Raw genomic sequence first — 19,056 nt, forward strand, 5'->3', positions numbered from 1 at the left:
CAGAGATGCGGCCTTCCGAATTGAGGAATTGAGTTTGAGACCCATGGTATACATAGTGAATACATAGATAGTATATTCCTTGAGTTCTGTGTGTATGCGTGTCAATGACAAGAGAAGTGATATCTCCATTTTTTATGTTTCATATTATTATTATTTTTTTAATATATATATTTTTATAATAATAAAACCTATCATGGTGGTAACAATTGTCATACTGTGGAAAAAAAAGGTTATTAATTGACAAAATTCCTGAAATTAACCTTAATTGCGTTGCCATAGTATTATATAATACATAATACAGGGGTGTAGATTTCGCATGGACGGAGGGCACACATTCACACCAATATCCACTAACTATTGAAATGTCCCCACCAATAATTTGATTCACTTTAAAAAAAATTGCGCTGTCAGTATTAACCTAGACTTGCAGGTTAAATCTCGTCTCTCCTCGAGTCGCACCGCCCCCAAAACACATATGAACAATGTGATTGGCTGAGCCTTTCCCTGCTGTCATGTGAGAGGTTGTAGCTGCGTTCAGATGTAGCAGCGCCAAAACTTCATGAGAATTTCCGTGCAAGAATAAGGTGTGTGACACGGAGGAGCTTTTTCAATGAAAAGTGTAAGTCACATAAATGCAAGTTCTCTACTGAATGAATTCATCATGATAATGCCGTTAATGCTCGTGCTTTTCCCCCACTTTAACCCACAGTATAACGTTATAGCAGACTGATATAGTCTGAATAATATGCCCTAAAAACTAACAGCAGAAAAAACAGCTAAATGTAGAAGTATATGATCCCTAATCTCTTAGAGTAACACCAATTTCGGTTGAAACTATTTGTGATAAAAACTACAGCCTGTGCTCCATCTTTTATTAATACTGATATATATATATATGTTTCATGGCTAAAATAAACGAAAATCTTTATTAAACTCTCTCTTTATCAGTTAATAAACATTCTTTTACTATTACACTTTTAGGACTGTAGCCAGCTTATTGAAAGGGGTACTTATTTTTTTCTTAAAAAACTGAACCTTTTTGTAGTTATTCGCCTGATTTTCTATTTAGTGATGATATAAATATTTATGTATAATTATGTATAAATATTGCATTTTAGTGACATTTTAAGAACTAAATTTTGCTGAATTATCTTGTCGGATGGTAATCATAACCACACTTTTTGATATACCAAAAATATTTCCTACCATTTTTACTATTTTTAGTGTTTATTTACAAATGTGCATTTAAACTGTAAATGTTATATTACAGTTTTATACATTTATATATATATATATATATATATATATATATATATATATATATATATATATATATATATATATATATATATATATATATATATATATACAAAGATACATATTTATATAAATTTAAATTGAAAACTGAAGTCTACAGGCAAATAACAATCTGGCCAGCACATTCAACTTTCCTCAGTCAGAATTTGGCCATTTGAATAAAAAGAAAAATTCAAACAATAATAATAATAATCCAACTTTTGGTCTTTCGAACCCCCCTTGACTACGGGCCTGACTACTTAATTTAACTTAATACATTGTTTGAAGAGAGGATGGATTAATAAAATATTTTAATCACATTAATAGCAATGTTTGGGGGGGGGTGTTGTTTGATTCACCTGGCCCCACTGTCAAGTGCGAACCTACACCCTTGACACAATAAAAATCTTAAATCTAAAAAAAAAAACTATTTTTAAAGAAGTAAATTAAAAAAAAATACACTACAAGTTTAATTCAGGTTGCTTTTCTATTTTATTTCTCCATGATTATAGCTGCAGTTCTGACAGACAGCTCAATGGGTTCGCATCATAGGCATGCGCTACATTCTGTGCCATTAACAAATTAATTAAGCTGAAATGCATCTGCTAGAGAAAGCTCAGGTTTCTGTTTACCCTGGAAAGTAAACGTCTGAGATAACAGCAGCTTGCGCAATAGTCTGATATTGCCAATTAGATTAAAGTCTCATTTCCATTAGAAGTCAAGTAGTGCATTTGATATGCTGCAAACAGTTGCCAAAGTTTTCATCCTTCCGCCTTTAAACAAATTAATAATATCGTTAAAAGGATCAAACTGGCACAAAAGGAGCTTGTATTTTCATACTGAGAGCATTGATCTTACTCAATTATGCTTCATAATCTGACAGTGCATGTGGTTATCTACCTGTTTTCCTTTATCAGAGCATAATTTGATCATCACAGCAAGGTTTTGTCCCCTTCTACAGATATTGAACAGTATCTAAATGCATAAAACATGCTTTTTGTAGGTTTATTGAAGTGTGCTTGTGTGTGGTATGACACAGGAATGCATCCTTACTGCCAATATAAGTGTATTCAGTTTTACAGTAAGGACGGAAGAAATATAAGAAACTCAGATGCTTTCTTGACTCAAAGAATTATATAAAATGTGTTTCAGCAGAAAAGTAGGTGCTACAATCAAAATACTGCATGATGTATGTATAATATATATAGATTTCCCTCTGACATTGAGCAATACTCATCAACATGGCGGGGCGATTTGGTCTGAAATCAAAATCTTGATTAATTGAACATTTTAACTCGATTACGATAAGACTAATTATTTTATTTATTTATTCATTTTTTGACCATACATTTTTGAGAGGTGTACTGGTATGCGACCACACGAAGGCTGCACTGGACCATGCGCTCGATGCAGAAGTTTAAATCAGCCTTAACAGAGCAAGGTCACGTGACTCCACACGCAGTAGGGAAAGTAATTGAAAAAAATTGACCTGAAAAAATTTGATCGATTATAGGTTCTGAATGTTGATTTTGATATGTTTTCAATGAATTGCCCAGCCCTACTCATCAACATTTTAAGAGTCATTGAACATAACACCTGACATAACAAAAGATGTACTTTGATGCACAAATTATTCCATTTGTATAAATCACTACACTTTAAAAATGCTTGGTTGTCATAACCCATTGGGGAAAATATAGACAAACCCAACATTGGGTTAATTTTTTCAATTAAATTTAGATACACTTTTTAACCCAACGGTTGGTTTCTTCATATTTGAACCAATGTTGAACCATAAATATTCTTAGTTGACTTTACTTTAAAAAGTAAAAGTGAGTTAATACATTGTCCTAAAATTATTAAGTAAATGAACTACTGTATGTTCATAATTATAAAAAAATAAGTTGTCAACTAAACAGTCCTGAGTTACAATGGGTTTACTCACTTTATAAAGTAAAGTCAGCTAGTCATTTTTATGGGAATGGGTTTACTTGCTTGTTTAAGTAACAGTAAAAAGTTGACTTAATTTAAAATTGTAAGTTAAGTGAAATTTTTTTTATATATACAGTTAATCACTTTTTTACAGTGTGGGTTACAACAACCCAGATTTTTGAGCATACATGAAGATAAAATTATTTATAAACAAACCTTTTTAAACCTTTTTTAATGTTAAATTTAACATATTAACCAGTGTTAATTTTGACGGCAAAGTTTGATTTAGTTTTAGTCGTAGTCTTTTGACTAAAATTCCTTTTTAGTTTTAGTCATATTTTAATCTTCTGAATCATTTTACTTTCAGTCTAGTTTTAGTTGACAAAATTTCATAAGAATTTAGTCGACTAAATCTATATTTAGTTGACTAAAATATATTTCTAACAAAATTAAATAAAATTAAAATATGCAATATACTGTTGCTTTTCCATTAAAGACCAAAAATTAGAAATGCATTGTTTATTTATATCATAAGTAATATGTAAAAATTTGTGTCAGCAAGAATAGTAGACTACTGAAAATGTAGGAATGTGCAATATGTAGCAAATTCTAATATGGTAAACTACTAATCTTTTTAGCCAGTTGAACACGAAACTGCATTTCGTTGCCTTGTACTTGTACATGTGTAATGACAATAAAGTTGAATCTAATCTAATCTAATCTAATGGCTCTGTTCACATATATAGAGGAATACTAAAGCGAAGATGTACGTCAAAAATAAAAGTGCGCTTCACTTCAAGGCAATTTCCTTAGAATGCAATTCCCTGATAAGCGGAGATTACAGCACTACAATATCATTAGATTAGATTCAACTTTATTGTCATTACAGATGTACAAGTACAAGGCAACGAAATGCAGTTTAGGTCTAACCAGCAGTGCAATAGCAGCAAGTGCAGGATACAGGTATAAGCTATAAAGTGCAGTTATAGAAAAACTATGGTGATATTTACAGATGGATGTACTATGAACATTATATACAGGTTGTATTTAATAGCAGAAGTGTGCAGATAGATAAACATAATTACAAATGTCCATGTGCAGTGGGTATGTCCAGTTCAAATAAGTGAATCAGTGCAATGAATATGTGCAAACTTTAAATGTGCAAATGTTAAATAGTGCAGTGATTGTGAGGAGTATAAGTTAGAGGAGTGTGGGGGTGTATTGGGGGGCAAAAGAGTCAGTGAGGGGCAGAGTTCAAAAGGAAGACAGCTCTGGGGAAAAAGCTGTTCCTCAGTCTGCTGGTTTTTGTCCGGGGGAGCCTGAAGCGCCTGCCGGAAGGCAGGAGAGAAAACAGTCTGTGAGCAGGGTGAGAGGTGTCCTTAAGAATACTGCGTGCTCGGCGCAGACAGTGTTTCTTCTGGATGTCCTCTATGGCTGGCAGTGTAGTCCCTATGATGCGTTGGGCAGTTTTCACCACCCGCTGCAGTGCCTTACGCTCAGCAACAGAGCAGCTTCCATACCAGACCATGACGCAGTTGGTCAGGATGCTTTCTATTGTGCATCGGTAGAAGTTCACCAAGACGGCTGATGAAAGCTGGTTTTTCTTTAGTTGCCTCAAGAAGAATAGGCGCTGGTGAGCCTTCTTGACCAGGCTGGAGGTGTTGGTGGTCCAGGAAAGGTCTTTAGAGATGTGGGTCCCCAGGAACTTGAAGGATGAGACAGGCTCAACGGCCATCCCATTAATGTGGATGGGATCATGTGAGCCTGTTCGTCCATTCCTGAAGTCCACAATGAGCTCCTTGTAGCTCCTTCCTACATCCTTATAGTAAGAAATAATCTTACTGAACGACATCCTGAATAAACCAGTCTTTGTTTTTTGGTAGTAGTACATTGTAAATGGCTGTTGTCATAACGATCTTGGCAGGCACAGACAGCCTAGTGTGAGTTAGCTGGTTAGCTAAACTGTAAGTTTGCTGCAGCTAAAATGAAACGCACAAGGAAACAACTCCTCATGAAAATGAAGGCCATGATCATATGTTACCGATGTAATAATTTTAATATACATTATAACAGAGTCATTTCTCTAAAGGTCAGCGAGAGGCTATAGCATTTTATTTAAGCAAAACATACTCGGCTAAATAAAAAAGATTGAGTTTACTGTGAATTTCGGGATGACTTCCTGGCATGCTGATGTCGCTTTAGATTTGTTGTTTTTATCAGCTGTTTCCTACCAATACGGTTTACAGTCTTTTTGTCTCGACTTTTTGCCTTTTCTCTCAACTGTTGCCATCTTATTATAATTTAATCAAACAGACGCCCCTATGGAAGATGATGGAATTGCATCCCGCATCTACTGTGGACCAGTTACTTTTCAAATGTGTGTGTGTGTTGATTCTGATTGGATATTTACCAAAATACATGTCTCAATCACATTCTCATCTCGTTTTTATGAGTCAACGAAAATGTCAGTACATTTTTATTACAGTTGTCGTCATTATCACTTAATTTTTATTTAGTTTTCGTCTAGTTTTCGTCAGTAGAAACTTGTACATCACAAAAATTATGACGAAAATTTTTCATCAACCAAATTAGCACTGATATTAACATGTTATTTACAAGTGATAGTTCACCCAAATGTGTCAATTTGTCATATAATCACCCTTCACTTATTCCAAACAAGTTTGGCTTTCTTCAAAATATATTCTGTTGTGTTCAGCAGAAGAAAGAAAGCCCGAACCCTGTAATCATTGACACTCATATTATTTTTTCTACTTTAGAATTCAATGCTAAAACTCATAAAGGTTTATAACCACTTAATGTTGAGTAAATAGTGAGTAAATTTTCTTTTTTGGGTGACCTATCCCTTTAATGAGCTGAAATATTAACATGCATGTAAACTGTCTGACTGTATATCTATTTTCAGGGCTCTAGATGAGAGAAGAAAACAGTGGGATGTCAAGGAGCAGAGACTAAGGGAGAATATTCTACAACAGCGCCATCAGAAGGTCCAGGAGGCCACAGAGAACTTCCAAAGAGCTCATCTTCCGCCTTCTCAAAGGAAAAGACCCGGTATGTTCAGTGAACTAGTCAGGTGACCACTAATCCATGTGTCTACATACCATGTGTGTGTGTTGTAAACAGTTTGTCTGCCATATACAGTAAATAGGGTGATTTGTGTTCGCAGAAGCCTTTAAGAGAAGAACACCCAACCTTGACGAAGCACTTCGTCATATTCAAGGCAGTCCACTCTTATATACTCATCCATCTCAATTTTGGTCGGGTGCCTCCCCTGCTAGCAGGTACGCCATTACTGCCATCACGATATATCATAATAGGCAGAATTATTATAGTCAGCTATTACTAAAAACATAAAACTAAAGCCATTTTATTACATCAAATAAAGTAAATGTTAACTGAAATGAAACATAAAAAGCATTAAACCAATTTTATTGCAGCTTCAGAATTTTCAGTGGAATTTAAATATGTTCTAATTTAACTTGATACATTACATTACTACTAACTACTGTAAAAAAAGGTATTATATTTTAAAATGGGAATACTAATTTTATTTTATAAAACTATAAAAATATTTCTCATTCATTCATTTATTCATTCATTTTCTTTTCGGCTTAGTCCCTTTATTAATCTGGGGTCACCACAGCGGAATGAACCAGGTCATATTTCTTATCAATATAAAACATTGACATATAAAGCATTTTTTTTTTCCAGAAAATGATATTTGGCCAGAATAACACAACTTTTAAGTTGTTGCAACAAATATTTCATTCTTTACTTTTCTGAAGTTAAAACATTAGGATTTGGTTAACTAAAAATGTATATACAGTGCTCAACATAAATAAGTACACCCCTCACAAATCTATTTTTCAAATTTATTATTTTTGTAATAGGAAGCTATACAATATTATAATGTATATACATTACAGGCCCGTAGCCAGCCTATTAAAAGGGGTGGTTCTTTTTTTCTTTTTTGCAGTTATTCGCCTAATTTTTCTATTCAATTATGCATTTTAGTGACATTTTAGGAACTAATATACGCTGGATCAGCTTGTCAGATGGTGATCATAACCACACTTTTTTAATGCACCAAAACATTTTTGTAGGAGTGCTCACCAAACTATTTTACTATGAAGTTTTAAATGCAAATTTGTATTCAAACTATAAGTTAATTCAGTTTTGTAAAAATTGTTATGAGATTAAAAAAAAATTAACAAATTTATTATAAAATATATTACAAACTATTATTATAAAATTTGTTTTAAAATAAAAACTGCAGCCTATGTGTAGGGCCAAACGGAATCTGCGGACGTTTTTTGCTATTTCTGTGGAGAACTTTGGTAAAAATCTGCAGATTTCTGCAGAACTATTTTGGGAGTATCATAAAACCTTAATATGTAAAATAAAAAATATAAAATAAATAAAAAATTTAAAAAAATCTTTTTTTAACTTTTATTTATTGCTTAAAATGCAAATGCAATTAGATCTACTTTATTTGGTAAACAAAGCAAGTCTCTCATATAATATCTCTACTAAAAAACTGAAAATGTTCCTTTACAAACTGCATTGTACATAAATCAGATGAACATTTTCATATTAGTCAATAATATTACTGTAACTATTTTAAAAAACTGAATAAATATAGATATTACACACATTTACCCAAGTAAATTAACAGAATTATTGATGGGCTAAAAATCTGCGGAATTCTGTGCGCACAGATTCCATGTGGGCCTACCTATGGGCAAATAAAATATTGCCAGCTCACTTTCCTTTGTCAGAATTTGGCCAGTTGAGACTTAAAGCCTTCTATCTATAATTTTCACAGTTCATGATGGTATAGCAATCAAAAATGGGATAAATTAGCTCATATAGGGGTCAAATTCTGGATTTTGTTAGTGAGGGGTGGGTCTTTCGGACCACCTGAACCCCCCCTGGCTACGGGCCTGCATTAGATTAGTCAGTACTGAAGCCAAATCTGGAGCTTATCTAACAAAATAACTCAATGGTCAAAAACTAGTACACCCAAATGTATATGTTATAGGAAAATCCTAAATACAAATTTAAATAAGAAGATAAGTCAAGAGAAGCAAAAAATTAAAAATTTAATTGAAATTTTGTAGTTTTTTTTTAAATATTTTGCTTTAATTTAATTGTATTAACTTTCAGTTTCTAAATATGTTTGATGACTAAAATATTATTCTAATAAATATATCTGTTTAATAAATCTGTTTTGTTTAAATGCACCAAAATACATTGCCTTTATTCACTGAGAAATGGATAAAAATATTCATTTTCAAAACAGGGTGTACTCAATTATGCTGAGCACTGTAAATGTGTCTAAAAGAAGTATATAGCCCTCATACAGAATGTTCAAGAAGTTGGCTTGCTGTATTTTTGAAAAGAAAGCTAAGAGTGTGTCTTTTGATTTTAGCTTATTATTAATAATTATTTTTCTGAAGCATTCTTTGTATTTTTTATAATATATTGTTGTTTCATTATTACTTTTCATTTATCAATTTCCATTATTTCACCTTCTAGTTTTAGAATTAATTAGTTGTGGTATTAGTTGTTGTTGTTGTTTTCATTGTTAAAGGCATACTGTAGTTTACCCCAAAATTCGCATTCTGCCCTCATTTAACTGTTTTAGTTTCTTTTATCTGCTGAACACAAAGGAAGGTATACCTTCTAATGTTAAATAAGCAACCATTGGATTCCGCAGAATTATTTTCCTACGATGGATTTCAATGGCTGCTTTTTGTCAACATTCATCAGAAATCTTGTTTTGTGTTCATTCATTCATTCATTCATTCATTCATTCATTTTCTTTTTGGCTTAATCCCTTCATTAATTCCGCCACAGCGGAATGAACCGTCAATTTATCCAGTTTTACGCAGCGGATGCCCTTCCAGCCACAACCCAACACTGGGAAGCACCCATACACTCTTGCATTCACAATGCCAATTTAGCTTATTCAATTCTTGTTTTGTGTTCAACTGAAGAAAGAAATTTATAAAAGTTTAGAACCACTTAAAGTGTGAGTAAGTGCTGAGTATAATCTTTCAAATAAAAATAAAATTCATCATTACAATGCCTGCGCTTTATTTTGTGTCAGGAGCTGCACTCCCTCCCCGAAACCTTCAGGGGGCGCTCGTCACCTGCGTGCCTTATCAGCAGCAGAGGCCTACACCAAACTCCTGCAGGAGAAGAGCCTGAGTAACTTCCGGAACAACCAGACGTTCTTCCTTAATGATCAGCAAGAGAGCCAGACCCTTCTGAAAGAAAAAGAGCAAGATCCACAGGTTAATATATATGCTGCAAAACATACATATCCATTTAAAGCAAATAAGGGATAGTTCACCAAAAATGAAAATACTGTCATCATTTACTCATCACACACCTGTTCCAAACCTGTTTGACTTTCTTTTTTTCTGTTGAATACAAAAGAAGATATTTTGAAGAATGTTAGAAACTGCTAACCATTGACATCAATAGTAGGAAAAACAGATACTATGGAAGTCAATGGTTACCGGACAATGATAATGAACTGTCCCTTTAAATACGCTTTTATAATAAAATATAGCTAACAGATATTGTCAATTAAGGGCAGCCCGGTAGCTCTTGGTTAACGCACTGTCACCTCACAGCAAGAACGGCACTGGTTCGACTTCTGGCTAGGCCAGTCAGCATTTCTGTGTAGAATTTGTCCCTGTGTTGGCGTAGGTTTCCTCTACGGGCTCCGGTTTCCCTCACAGTCCAAAGACATGTGCTGTAGGTGAATTGGAAAAACTAAAATTGTAGCATAGTATATGAGTGTGAATGTGAGTGTGTATGGGTGTTTCCCAGTACTGGGTTGCAGCTGAAAGGGCATCTGCTGCGTAAAACATGCCAGAATAGTTGGCAGTTCCTTGCACTGTAGCGACCTCTGATAAATCAGAGACTAAGCCGAAGGAAAATGAAGGAATGAAGAGTGTCAATTATTTAGAAATATGTAATTCATAAATGAAAGTTTTGACAGTGCATGATTGTAATTCAATTCAGTTTAATTCAAGTTTGTTTGTATATTGTGTATCAATTTAAAGCATCTTGACAGAATGAAAGCATGATTATACTTACAATTAAAAATAATGCATATGGATTTAAGGCCTGGAAAGTACTTAAAAACAAACCTGAAAGTGCTTGAATTAGAATTGTAATAAAAAGTTAATGGTGTTATTTCATTTCAATTGTTATTTCAATTATTCTGTGCTGATGTCAAAAACAGAACAATTCTTCAAGTAAGAAATTCTTCATTTAAAAATCTTAACAGTAATACACATTTCAGCAATAATTCAGAAACCGCATCTGAATATTATCAGTATTAAATTCAACAAATTTTATTAAAGTTCATTGAAAATTACTATTTAAAACGACTTTAAATAACTCTAAAATTTTTAATGTAAATATTATAAGGGCCCCATCATACACCCAGTGCAGGCGCAAGACGTGTTTGGCGCGATGTGTTGCTATTTTCCGACCAACTCAAACCTAGTTTTTTCACTTTGCTCCACATAGTTAAAATAGTAAATTCACTTGTGCCGCTTTGTGGACTCATGGGTGTGTCTGTCTAGAAAAGAGGTGTGTTAAGGTGCATTGTTGGGGGGTTGCTATTTTGAGGGACTAAAATAGGCGGCGCAACAGACCAGCTGAAAGCAGGTCTAAAGTCCAGTGCAGAACACGTTGAACACCTACACATTGCTTAATACACACAGGATGTACAGCAATACACAAATATCTTTTCTACATAAATATAAAAACCACTGCTCCATGTCTTCTTCATCTCTGGGTTTTTTTTTTTCAGTTTATTCATAACAATTTGCTTTTGTATAATGTTATTATTATTAGTTGCATTATTTATTATATGCATATTTATATTAGTTTTAATAAAAACAAGTTTAGATTTGTCCTTCTGTTGGGTCTTGGAGACATATGCATCACCATATGGGGCATAAGAATAGGATGTGTGGTTGGAAATAACTCCGTTGTTTGACCACACTTCATTATTATTGTTCATGTATTAGTTTGCTAAAAATTAGAAATGAATTTATAAATAGTTTTGAAACAAATCTTTGTGCTTAACAAATGAAAATTAAATATATAGGCTGATGGGTGTCTTCAGTGGAGTGCGTACAAAACAGTTCCTTTATTCACAAAATTAAGGAAGTAAAGAGAAAGTAAAGAGGCCAAATGAGGGAGGCCCATTCTTTATCCTCGCGCTGCAGATGCGCTGTTTAATTGTTTTCTTGCTAGTGAAGCTTTCAGTTTTTCCATTCAGTTTTTCCACTTACAAAGTCTGCCATGTAAATAGCAAATGCACCATGGCGCGACACAACTGACTCTTAAAGGGAATGAGAAATGAGACTCTGATTGATTTAATGCACTTTATGCTCAAAACACACCCATAACTCATTAAGAGAATAAGCACAACCCTGTTAGACCATGCGCCGGGGCACAGAGCGTATTTTTCCATCCTTAAAATAGCAAAAGTGGATTTGGACACACCCTTAATGCTTTTGCGCCATACGCTTTAGACTTTGCGCCTAGATCATTAAAATAGAGCCCTACAGGTAAGTGAAATGTTAAATACAGTAAGGACTTTCATGATGCTACATATGCTGTGAAATGAATTACTAAGGTGCTTGATATAAAATTAATGGTACTTTAAAAAGAAAGTCCTTGAGTCTGGTGTTCATGAAAGAACCCTAAAGTAATATCCATATTGAAGAAATGAACAGTTCCGGAATGATGCAGCCAACCAGGTGTTTAGTACTCAAGATGAATAAAACATGATTAAAGGGATGATTACGTTCTGTTACCATGATTACAATATAAGGAAGATTTCTAATTTTATTAGGTGATTTATAGTCTAATTGCGATCAGCTTCCTGGTGCAAGTTATTCACTGGGCCGTGATTGTGTATGATGAAAGAAGCCTTTTTGCAAATTTGCTTAAGGAGTTTGTAAAGGTCTTAAGATCCAAATCCAAGTGTTGGGGGAGAGGGTGAAAAAGACATTGTAATTTTAGCCCAAGGCTCCTCCTGCCACAACACGCTGCTGCATCTTCTGAACAAACTGAGGTGTTTAAAGAGATGAGATCACACAAACGCATATTAAAAACACAGATACACATTCCCCGATCTATACCTCAAACAAACATTCTTTCACTCTCACACACTTAGTTTATGTCCTCTTCCAGCTGGAATGTTACCTGCTCTGGCTTGTAGCCAACACATAATTTAATACACTAAACTGTGAACAGAGCAGGATGCACAGAGTAATAACCCTATTTAGGATAGATCTTTAGCTCAGGTCTTCTTGGAAAAGTTTTCCATTCTGTGCACAAATGTCGTCAGACTTATGAAATGCCCTTCGATGCCCGTGACCATCGTTCTGTGGCTGTCATTGGTTTTCCTTCTGGAAATTCGGTTAGCTATTATATTTTGTATGATAAATTGCTGAAGCTTTCTGGTGCAGATCCAAAATTAGAAATCCTTAAGACTGCAATCGTCTTGCGTAAATCTTTCCTCTCTGTTTGTAAAATGTTGAAAAAAATAACATATTAGCTTTATTCCAGTTTTCGATTTTATTTCATTTAGTCATATTTTGTATATTTAAGGTTTTGAAAGTTAACTTTTTTTTCAAGCAATTTAATTTATACATTTACAAATATTTATATTTCAAATAAATTGTTTATTTGATTAACTGTCTTTTCATCTGTTATTTCCACAAAAATAATAAGCTATTTAAACACAGTTATAGTAATATTATGGCAATATATGCAAATTACAAATGTAATATACAAGTTCATGTTTGGATTTTACATGCAAAATACATTACCGTTCAAAAGGTTGGGGTCAGTAGGATTTTTAAATGTTTTAAAGCTTCTCCTGCTCACCAAGGCTCCATTTATTTTATCAAAAATACAGTAGAAATTGTGAAATGTTATTGCACTATAAAATAAATGTTGAAAAGTAGTTTATAATTTAATTTGATAATTTATTCCAGTGATTTTTAAGATGAATTTTCAGAATTTTCAGTCACATGCTTCTTCAATAATCACTCTAATATTAATTATTAGGTTTACTCATTCATTCATTCATTCATTTTCGGCTTAGTCCCTTTATTAATCTGGGGTCACCACAGCGAAATGAATCGGCAACTTATCCAGCCCTATTTATAGGATATGGTGCTACCCACTGCGCCACCATGACGCCCATTATTATGATTATTATTATCATAATTAATATTATTATTATTAATGGTAATAGTAATAAAAGCAATAATGACTGGAGTAATAATGTCCTTTGAAACTATATTTAAAATTATATACAATAAGAAAGCAGTTATTTAAACTTTTAATAAATATTTAGCGATTTAACATTTTTTAACATTTAAAAATGCTGCCTTGATGAACAGAATAATAATAAAAAAAAATAAAAAAAAAAACTGACCCCGAACTTTTGACCAGTAGTGTATATTTCAAATTATTGAATTTTATATATATATATATATATATATATATATATATATATATATATATATATATATATATATATATATATATATATATATTGTTGAAGTCAGAATTATTAGCCCCCCTGAATAAATAGCCCCCCTGTTTATTTTTATTATCCAATTTGTTTAACGGAGAGAATATTTTTTTCAACACATTTCTAAACATAATAGTTTTATTAACTCATTTCTAATAACTGATTTCTTTTATCTTTGCCATGATGACAGTAAATAATATTTTACTAGATATTTTTACACTTCTATACAGCTTAAAGTGACATTTAAAGGCTTAACTAGGTTAATTAGGTTAACTTGGCAGGTTAGGGTAATTAGGCAAATTATTGTATAACGATGTTTTTTTCTGTAGACTATCGAAAATAAATAGAGCTTGAAGGGGCTAATTATATTGACCTTAAAATGTTTTTTTTTAATATAAAAATTGCATTTATTCTAGCTGAAATAAAACAAAAAAGACTTTCTCCAGAAGAAAATATATTATCAGACATACTTTGAAAATTTCCTTGCTCTGTTAAACATCATTTGGGAAATATTTAAAAAAGAAAAAAAAAAATCAAAGGGGGGGCTAATAATTGTGACTTCAACTATCCAGACTTCAACTATCTAGTTATACAAATGCACCCTTGGTAAGCATAAAAGATGTCTGTCATATACATTAAAAGTCTTATCGACCCCATTGATCTGTCTTTCTATTCATTGTAAAAAGTTGTTGCTGGAACTGACATTATTTCCCTTACAGTTAAAGATTAACTGACTATGTGTTATTTTCCATCCCTCTGCGGCTTGAATGCAACATGATCTCTAAAAAGCACTCAGTCTGTCAATATCAGTGCATAAGTGCTCTAATGTTTTTTTTTTCATATTGATTTTCAGGAGTATCTTGATACCCCACGTAGTGAGACAGAGAGTCTGTCTAGTCTGGACAGCTTAGAGAACGGAGACCCTCAGAAGAGCCATGACACTCCACCGGTTTGTAGCTCACAGCAGAGCACCACCTGTGCCCAGTCTTTCTACAACCCATTGGATCACCCTAAGCTTCAAGACCCCAACTGTCTTCCATCACCATTGAGACCATCTCACCTTACCTCTTCCATAGCTAAGAGTTTCCTGGAGGAGATTTTAAACAAGGAAAGTGAACTCTCTGTTAACTCACGTTCACCAAGGCATCATGAGTCAGCAGAGGAAAGCAGGAGTCTCCGAAATCTCACGCAAGACAGATTTGATAACTCGAAGGACCAATCGCAGGCCTTCGACGCCCATGGTTGCCAAAAAGAATTGACTCAGCAGGACTTAGCCGCTAATTCAGAACATATGACTCATGATAATGACAGGAACGCTCAAGGGAACATTTTGAAAGACAAAGGAACTGCGGTTGCCCACTGCAAAACACAAGCCTTGCCAGATACCACACCCCTGGAATTCTCAAGTCTGACTAAAGACTTCAAGTCAGAATCCAAACAGCAGACAAGAGCCCTCGAGGAGAAGTATGCTAAACATTCATCAGTAATGCAGACCAGTCTTCCAACCGGCAGATGCAAACACAGCAACAGTCCAACTGAAGCCTTTTCAAGCTCAAATTCCCTACTTAGCATAACATATCAGACTGACCTGAGTTCCCAAATCATACAACAAACAGAAGCAGTGAGTTCTTCACAGTTGTATAAACACAAACCATATGTAGATGAAGCCACCGGGCTCAAAGCAGAATCCAAACCACTGTGCATAGAGGAAGCTATAGGCATAGATCCTAAAAATGAAACTGATGTCACCAAATTGGCAAAAGCTGGTATGTTGAAGTCTTCCACAGGCACAGAGGAACCTAAGAGAACTCCTGCAGACCCTGTGACCCATTGTGTACCAAACAGCAATGTCAGATTCTTGAAAGGGATTCTGAAAAACCATTTAAAATCCAAATCCGCAAACGTCAAATTCACGAACACCCCTAGCCATTTGCTTTTTACCAAAGAAGTGGCCATTTTAATCCGGGACAGCGTAGAGCTGACAAGGGCGAAACTCAATGAGCCTGAGAAGAACCACAATAATAAGAAGAAACTGCGTTGGTTTGATGAAGTGCATGGAGTTGAGGGGGAGGACCGAGTGTTTGGTGACCCCAACAGACATGCTAACCTGCCTCAACAAACCCATAAACAGCTTTCTGCGGATCACTCGGACCATGTGAATTTACTCACAGGGGTATCAAAGAACATCTCCAGTAGGACCTCTGCTGTCCCCGCTGGCCCCCAATCCACTAGACAGGCCTGGACAGATGTAGAGCCCCAAGAAAGCCGTCCACAGGAGCATATCAAGGAGCCCACCTCTCAAAGAAGATCCCTCTGCATTGGGGGCCCAAGGATTCCCCGGAGAGTGCGCTCAGGCAGAGTCTCTTCGTGTCCTGTTACCTCCCGGGCCAGGAAGGGCACTATCATCAGGCCCCAATCTGCCAGAGAAGCGCAACATGTGGCCAAGACCCAAGGGAAGAGTTTGGTGCCTCGCCCCCCTCCAAAACCTGAAGTGGCGGAGGTCGACCTAGCTGAGTGTCCCGTGTACATCTCCAAGGCTGATGAAGGTGTACAGACAATGTACAAAGATGCTCCAGATTGCCAGACAGTAGTGTATCGGCCTGCCCTCAGAACAGATGGTATCTGTGCTCCAGCGCCACCTTGCTGTACCTACAACCACGAGGCGGGCGTCTGTTCTCTCTCCCCTCCAGATGCCCTTGCAGACAGTGGCAGGCGCAGGTGTGGAGAGAATGGGATCTGTTTGGACCGGACTCCAACAGATGAAGAGATTGCACTTCTTTGGCATGGAGTTCGAAGTGCTCTCGCCAGCAAAGACGGTAAAGATAAATCCCAAATTCTGCATTTCTCTACTAACACCAACGCCTATCCTATAGGGGTGTTAAGCAAATTTTAAAACAGTTTAAATAGTCAGTAATACCATTAAAAGGACATTACAAACAATAGAATAAATAAAATAGAAAAGAAAATGAAGACCTGATACTACAGCATCTGACACTATGGAAAGGAAATTGGCATCTGATACTATTGTCCTAAAAAACAACAACAAAAAACGTTAAAAAAACGCACATATACCGTAGGCACGGTATAACAGAAAATGTTGCCGGTTTAAAAACCTTGACTTTTCCAAACCGCGGTGTACCTTGAAAACGGTTATCATCCCATGCCTAATACTTTTGTTTGTTGTTTGAATAACATGAAATGACAGACAAGCAAAGACAAGCTTTTATTAATTTTTCTAACTGTATATGCTCATTTAAGATGTAATTTACTGTGTTCAAAGTAAAACACAGCAAGACAGACATTTATATATTTTTGTATGTACATATCTACACCTAAAGCCTAATTTCCATTTGTAACCCATGTATTTTATTATTATTATTATTATTATTATTATTATGACATACTGTATGATTAATCAGGCATTTTATAGTTATTTTGTTCATAAAGGAACTTTTACATTCTTGTTTGTAGCAGTCAAAAACAAATTTGTTTTATATTATATTTTCCACAAATTATACATTACAGCATATGGTCATTTTAATTGCGCACTCAAAATATTTAAGATCCATTATAATGGTAATTTCAATTTCTATATCACAAATACATACAGTATCAAATTAGATGCTCACATTTTCATTATTTTTATGGATAGATGGACTTTACACATGCCGTTTGTAATGTTGATTATGTTAATCTATAGTAGCTACAAGTAATTAAACAGTAAACATGCTGCGATTGGTTGTAAGTAATTGTTTTACAATAAGAATAATATTCTCTAACGATGTGATATTACTTGTTGTATTAAGCTTGGTTGGAACTAGTGGGGTAACGGATCACAAATCTCATGATTCGGATCACATAATGGTATTTTAGTTACGCATCAGACCATTTTTCGGATCAGCCAAAAAAGGGAGGAGACGAATGTAATTTGCTTTCCATTTATTACAAAATAGAACTGCAAGACACTTTTGTTTTTTTATATATAATTATTTTTAGGGGTTTTTCACCTTTAATGTGATAGGACAGTGAAGGACAGACAGGAAAGCATTGGGAGCAGAGAGAGGGAAAAGATCGGCATAGGACCTCGAGCCGGGAATTGAACTTAGGTCGCCGTGAACACCTTGGTGTCGCCGCACTTAACCACTAGGCTATTGGCGCCGACAACACTTTTGGTTTTAACAAACAGAACTTAGAACCTGTAATTTTATTAAAAATAAAATGAAGAAATAATCAGCTGAATAAAAATAAATTGCAAAATATTCAGTACTGTGAAAAATTCACTGTTACTACTACTTTCGCTGATAACGCTAATTGTAGATATCTAACATTATAATTTGTACAACCCATATTTATTTTTAGTCTCAATTTCAATAAATGACTCAGTTATTCACTCATAAAACTTCATGTTTCATTGCTGGATTCATCATTTTTGAAGAATTACACAGTGGCATATTTTTGATGGCTGGTTAAATAATGTAATTGCTGCCTACAACTTTCAGTTTTGAGTCATTGGTTTTATCTAAAATGTAAACTATCCCAGTTATCCCTGTTATCCCAGTACTTCTGTGTTATTTGACTGTTGTAACTTCATAACTAACTCAAAAGACAAAAGACTGAATCTGTTTCTTGATTTATTTTTTCAAACACAGATTTGAATGCAGCGATTCGAAGGATTAATAAACATACGCAAATCACTGTCATTGATAATTTATATTGCGTGGGTGTTGAGATCCCGAACTTTTAATGATAATCATACAGCTTACACTGAATTTATTAATGCAGGATAAACAATTAGTGACAGAAAACATTTTTAATGAAACCCACCACATCATGAATAACCTACCACAATTTCTTCCGTCATCATTATATTTTCAGGAAAACCTAAATGCTTTTATACATGTGATTTGAATGACACAAGAGGCGATCTCTCTGTGATTGTTACAAATTTTGATTTAATCTACCAGAAAAAAATGTATTAATCTGCAGGCCATGTGTGTTCCGAACCGTGGGTTGTGATCAGTACGAATCATGGATCAACCGTGATCCGTTTAGGCATGGGCCGGTAAAATATTCTGACTGTTAAAACAAAACATTTTTAAAAAACACCTGACATATACCGTAGGAACGGAATAGGAGAACATTTTGGCGGTTTTAAAACCTTGACTTTTCCGAACCACGGTAAAACTTAAAAACGGTTATCATCCCATGCCTACATCTGTTACACC

General features: G+C 34.6%; 1 protein-coding gene across 1 annotated transcript in view; it reads left to right on the plus strand.

The window, feature by feature from the left end:
- The window catches only part of cep126 (centrosomal protein 126), a 55,431-nt gene that overhangs the window by 27,126 nt on the left and 9,249 nt on the right, over positions 1 to 19,056 (plus strand). Inside the window, exons 6-9 of the mRNA XM_056478053.1 lie at positions 6,152 to 6,297; positions 6,416 to 6,527; positions 9,359 to 9,545; positions 14,685 to 16,647. Coding sequence (XP_056334028.1) covers positions 6,152 to 6,297; positions 6,416 to 6,527; positions 9,359 to 9,545; positions 14,685 to 16,647 — 2,408 coding nt within the window. The remainder of the gene's footprint in view (positions 1 to 6,151; positions 6,298 to 6,415; positions 6,528 to 9,358; positions 9,546 to 14,684; positions 16,648 to 19,056) is intronic.

The sequence above is a fragment of the Danio aesculapii genome, chromosome 18, assembly GCF_903798145.1.
Source record: "Danio aesculapii chromosome 18, fDanAes4.1, whole genome shotgun sequence".
Classification (NCBI taxonomy): Eukaryota; Metazoa; Chordata; class Actinopteri; order Cypriniformes; family Danionidae; genus Danio; species Danio aesculapii.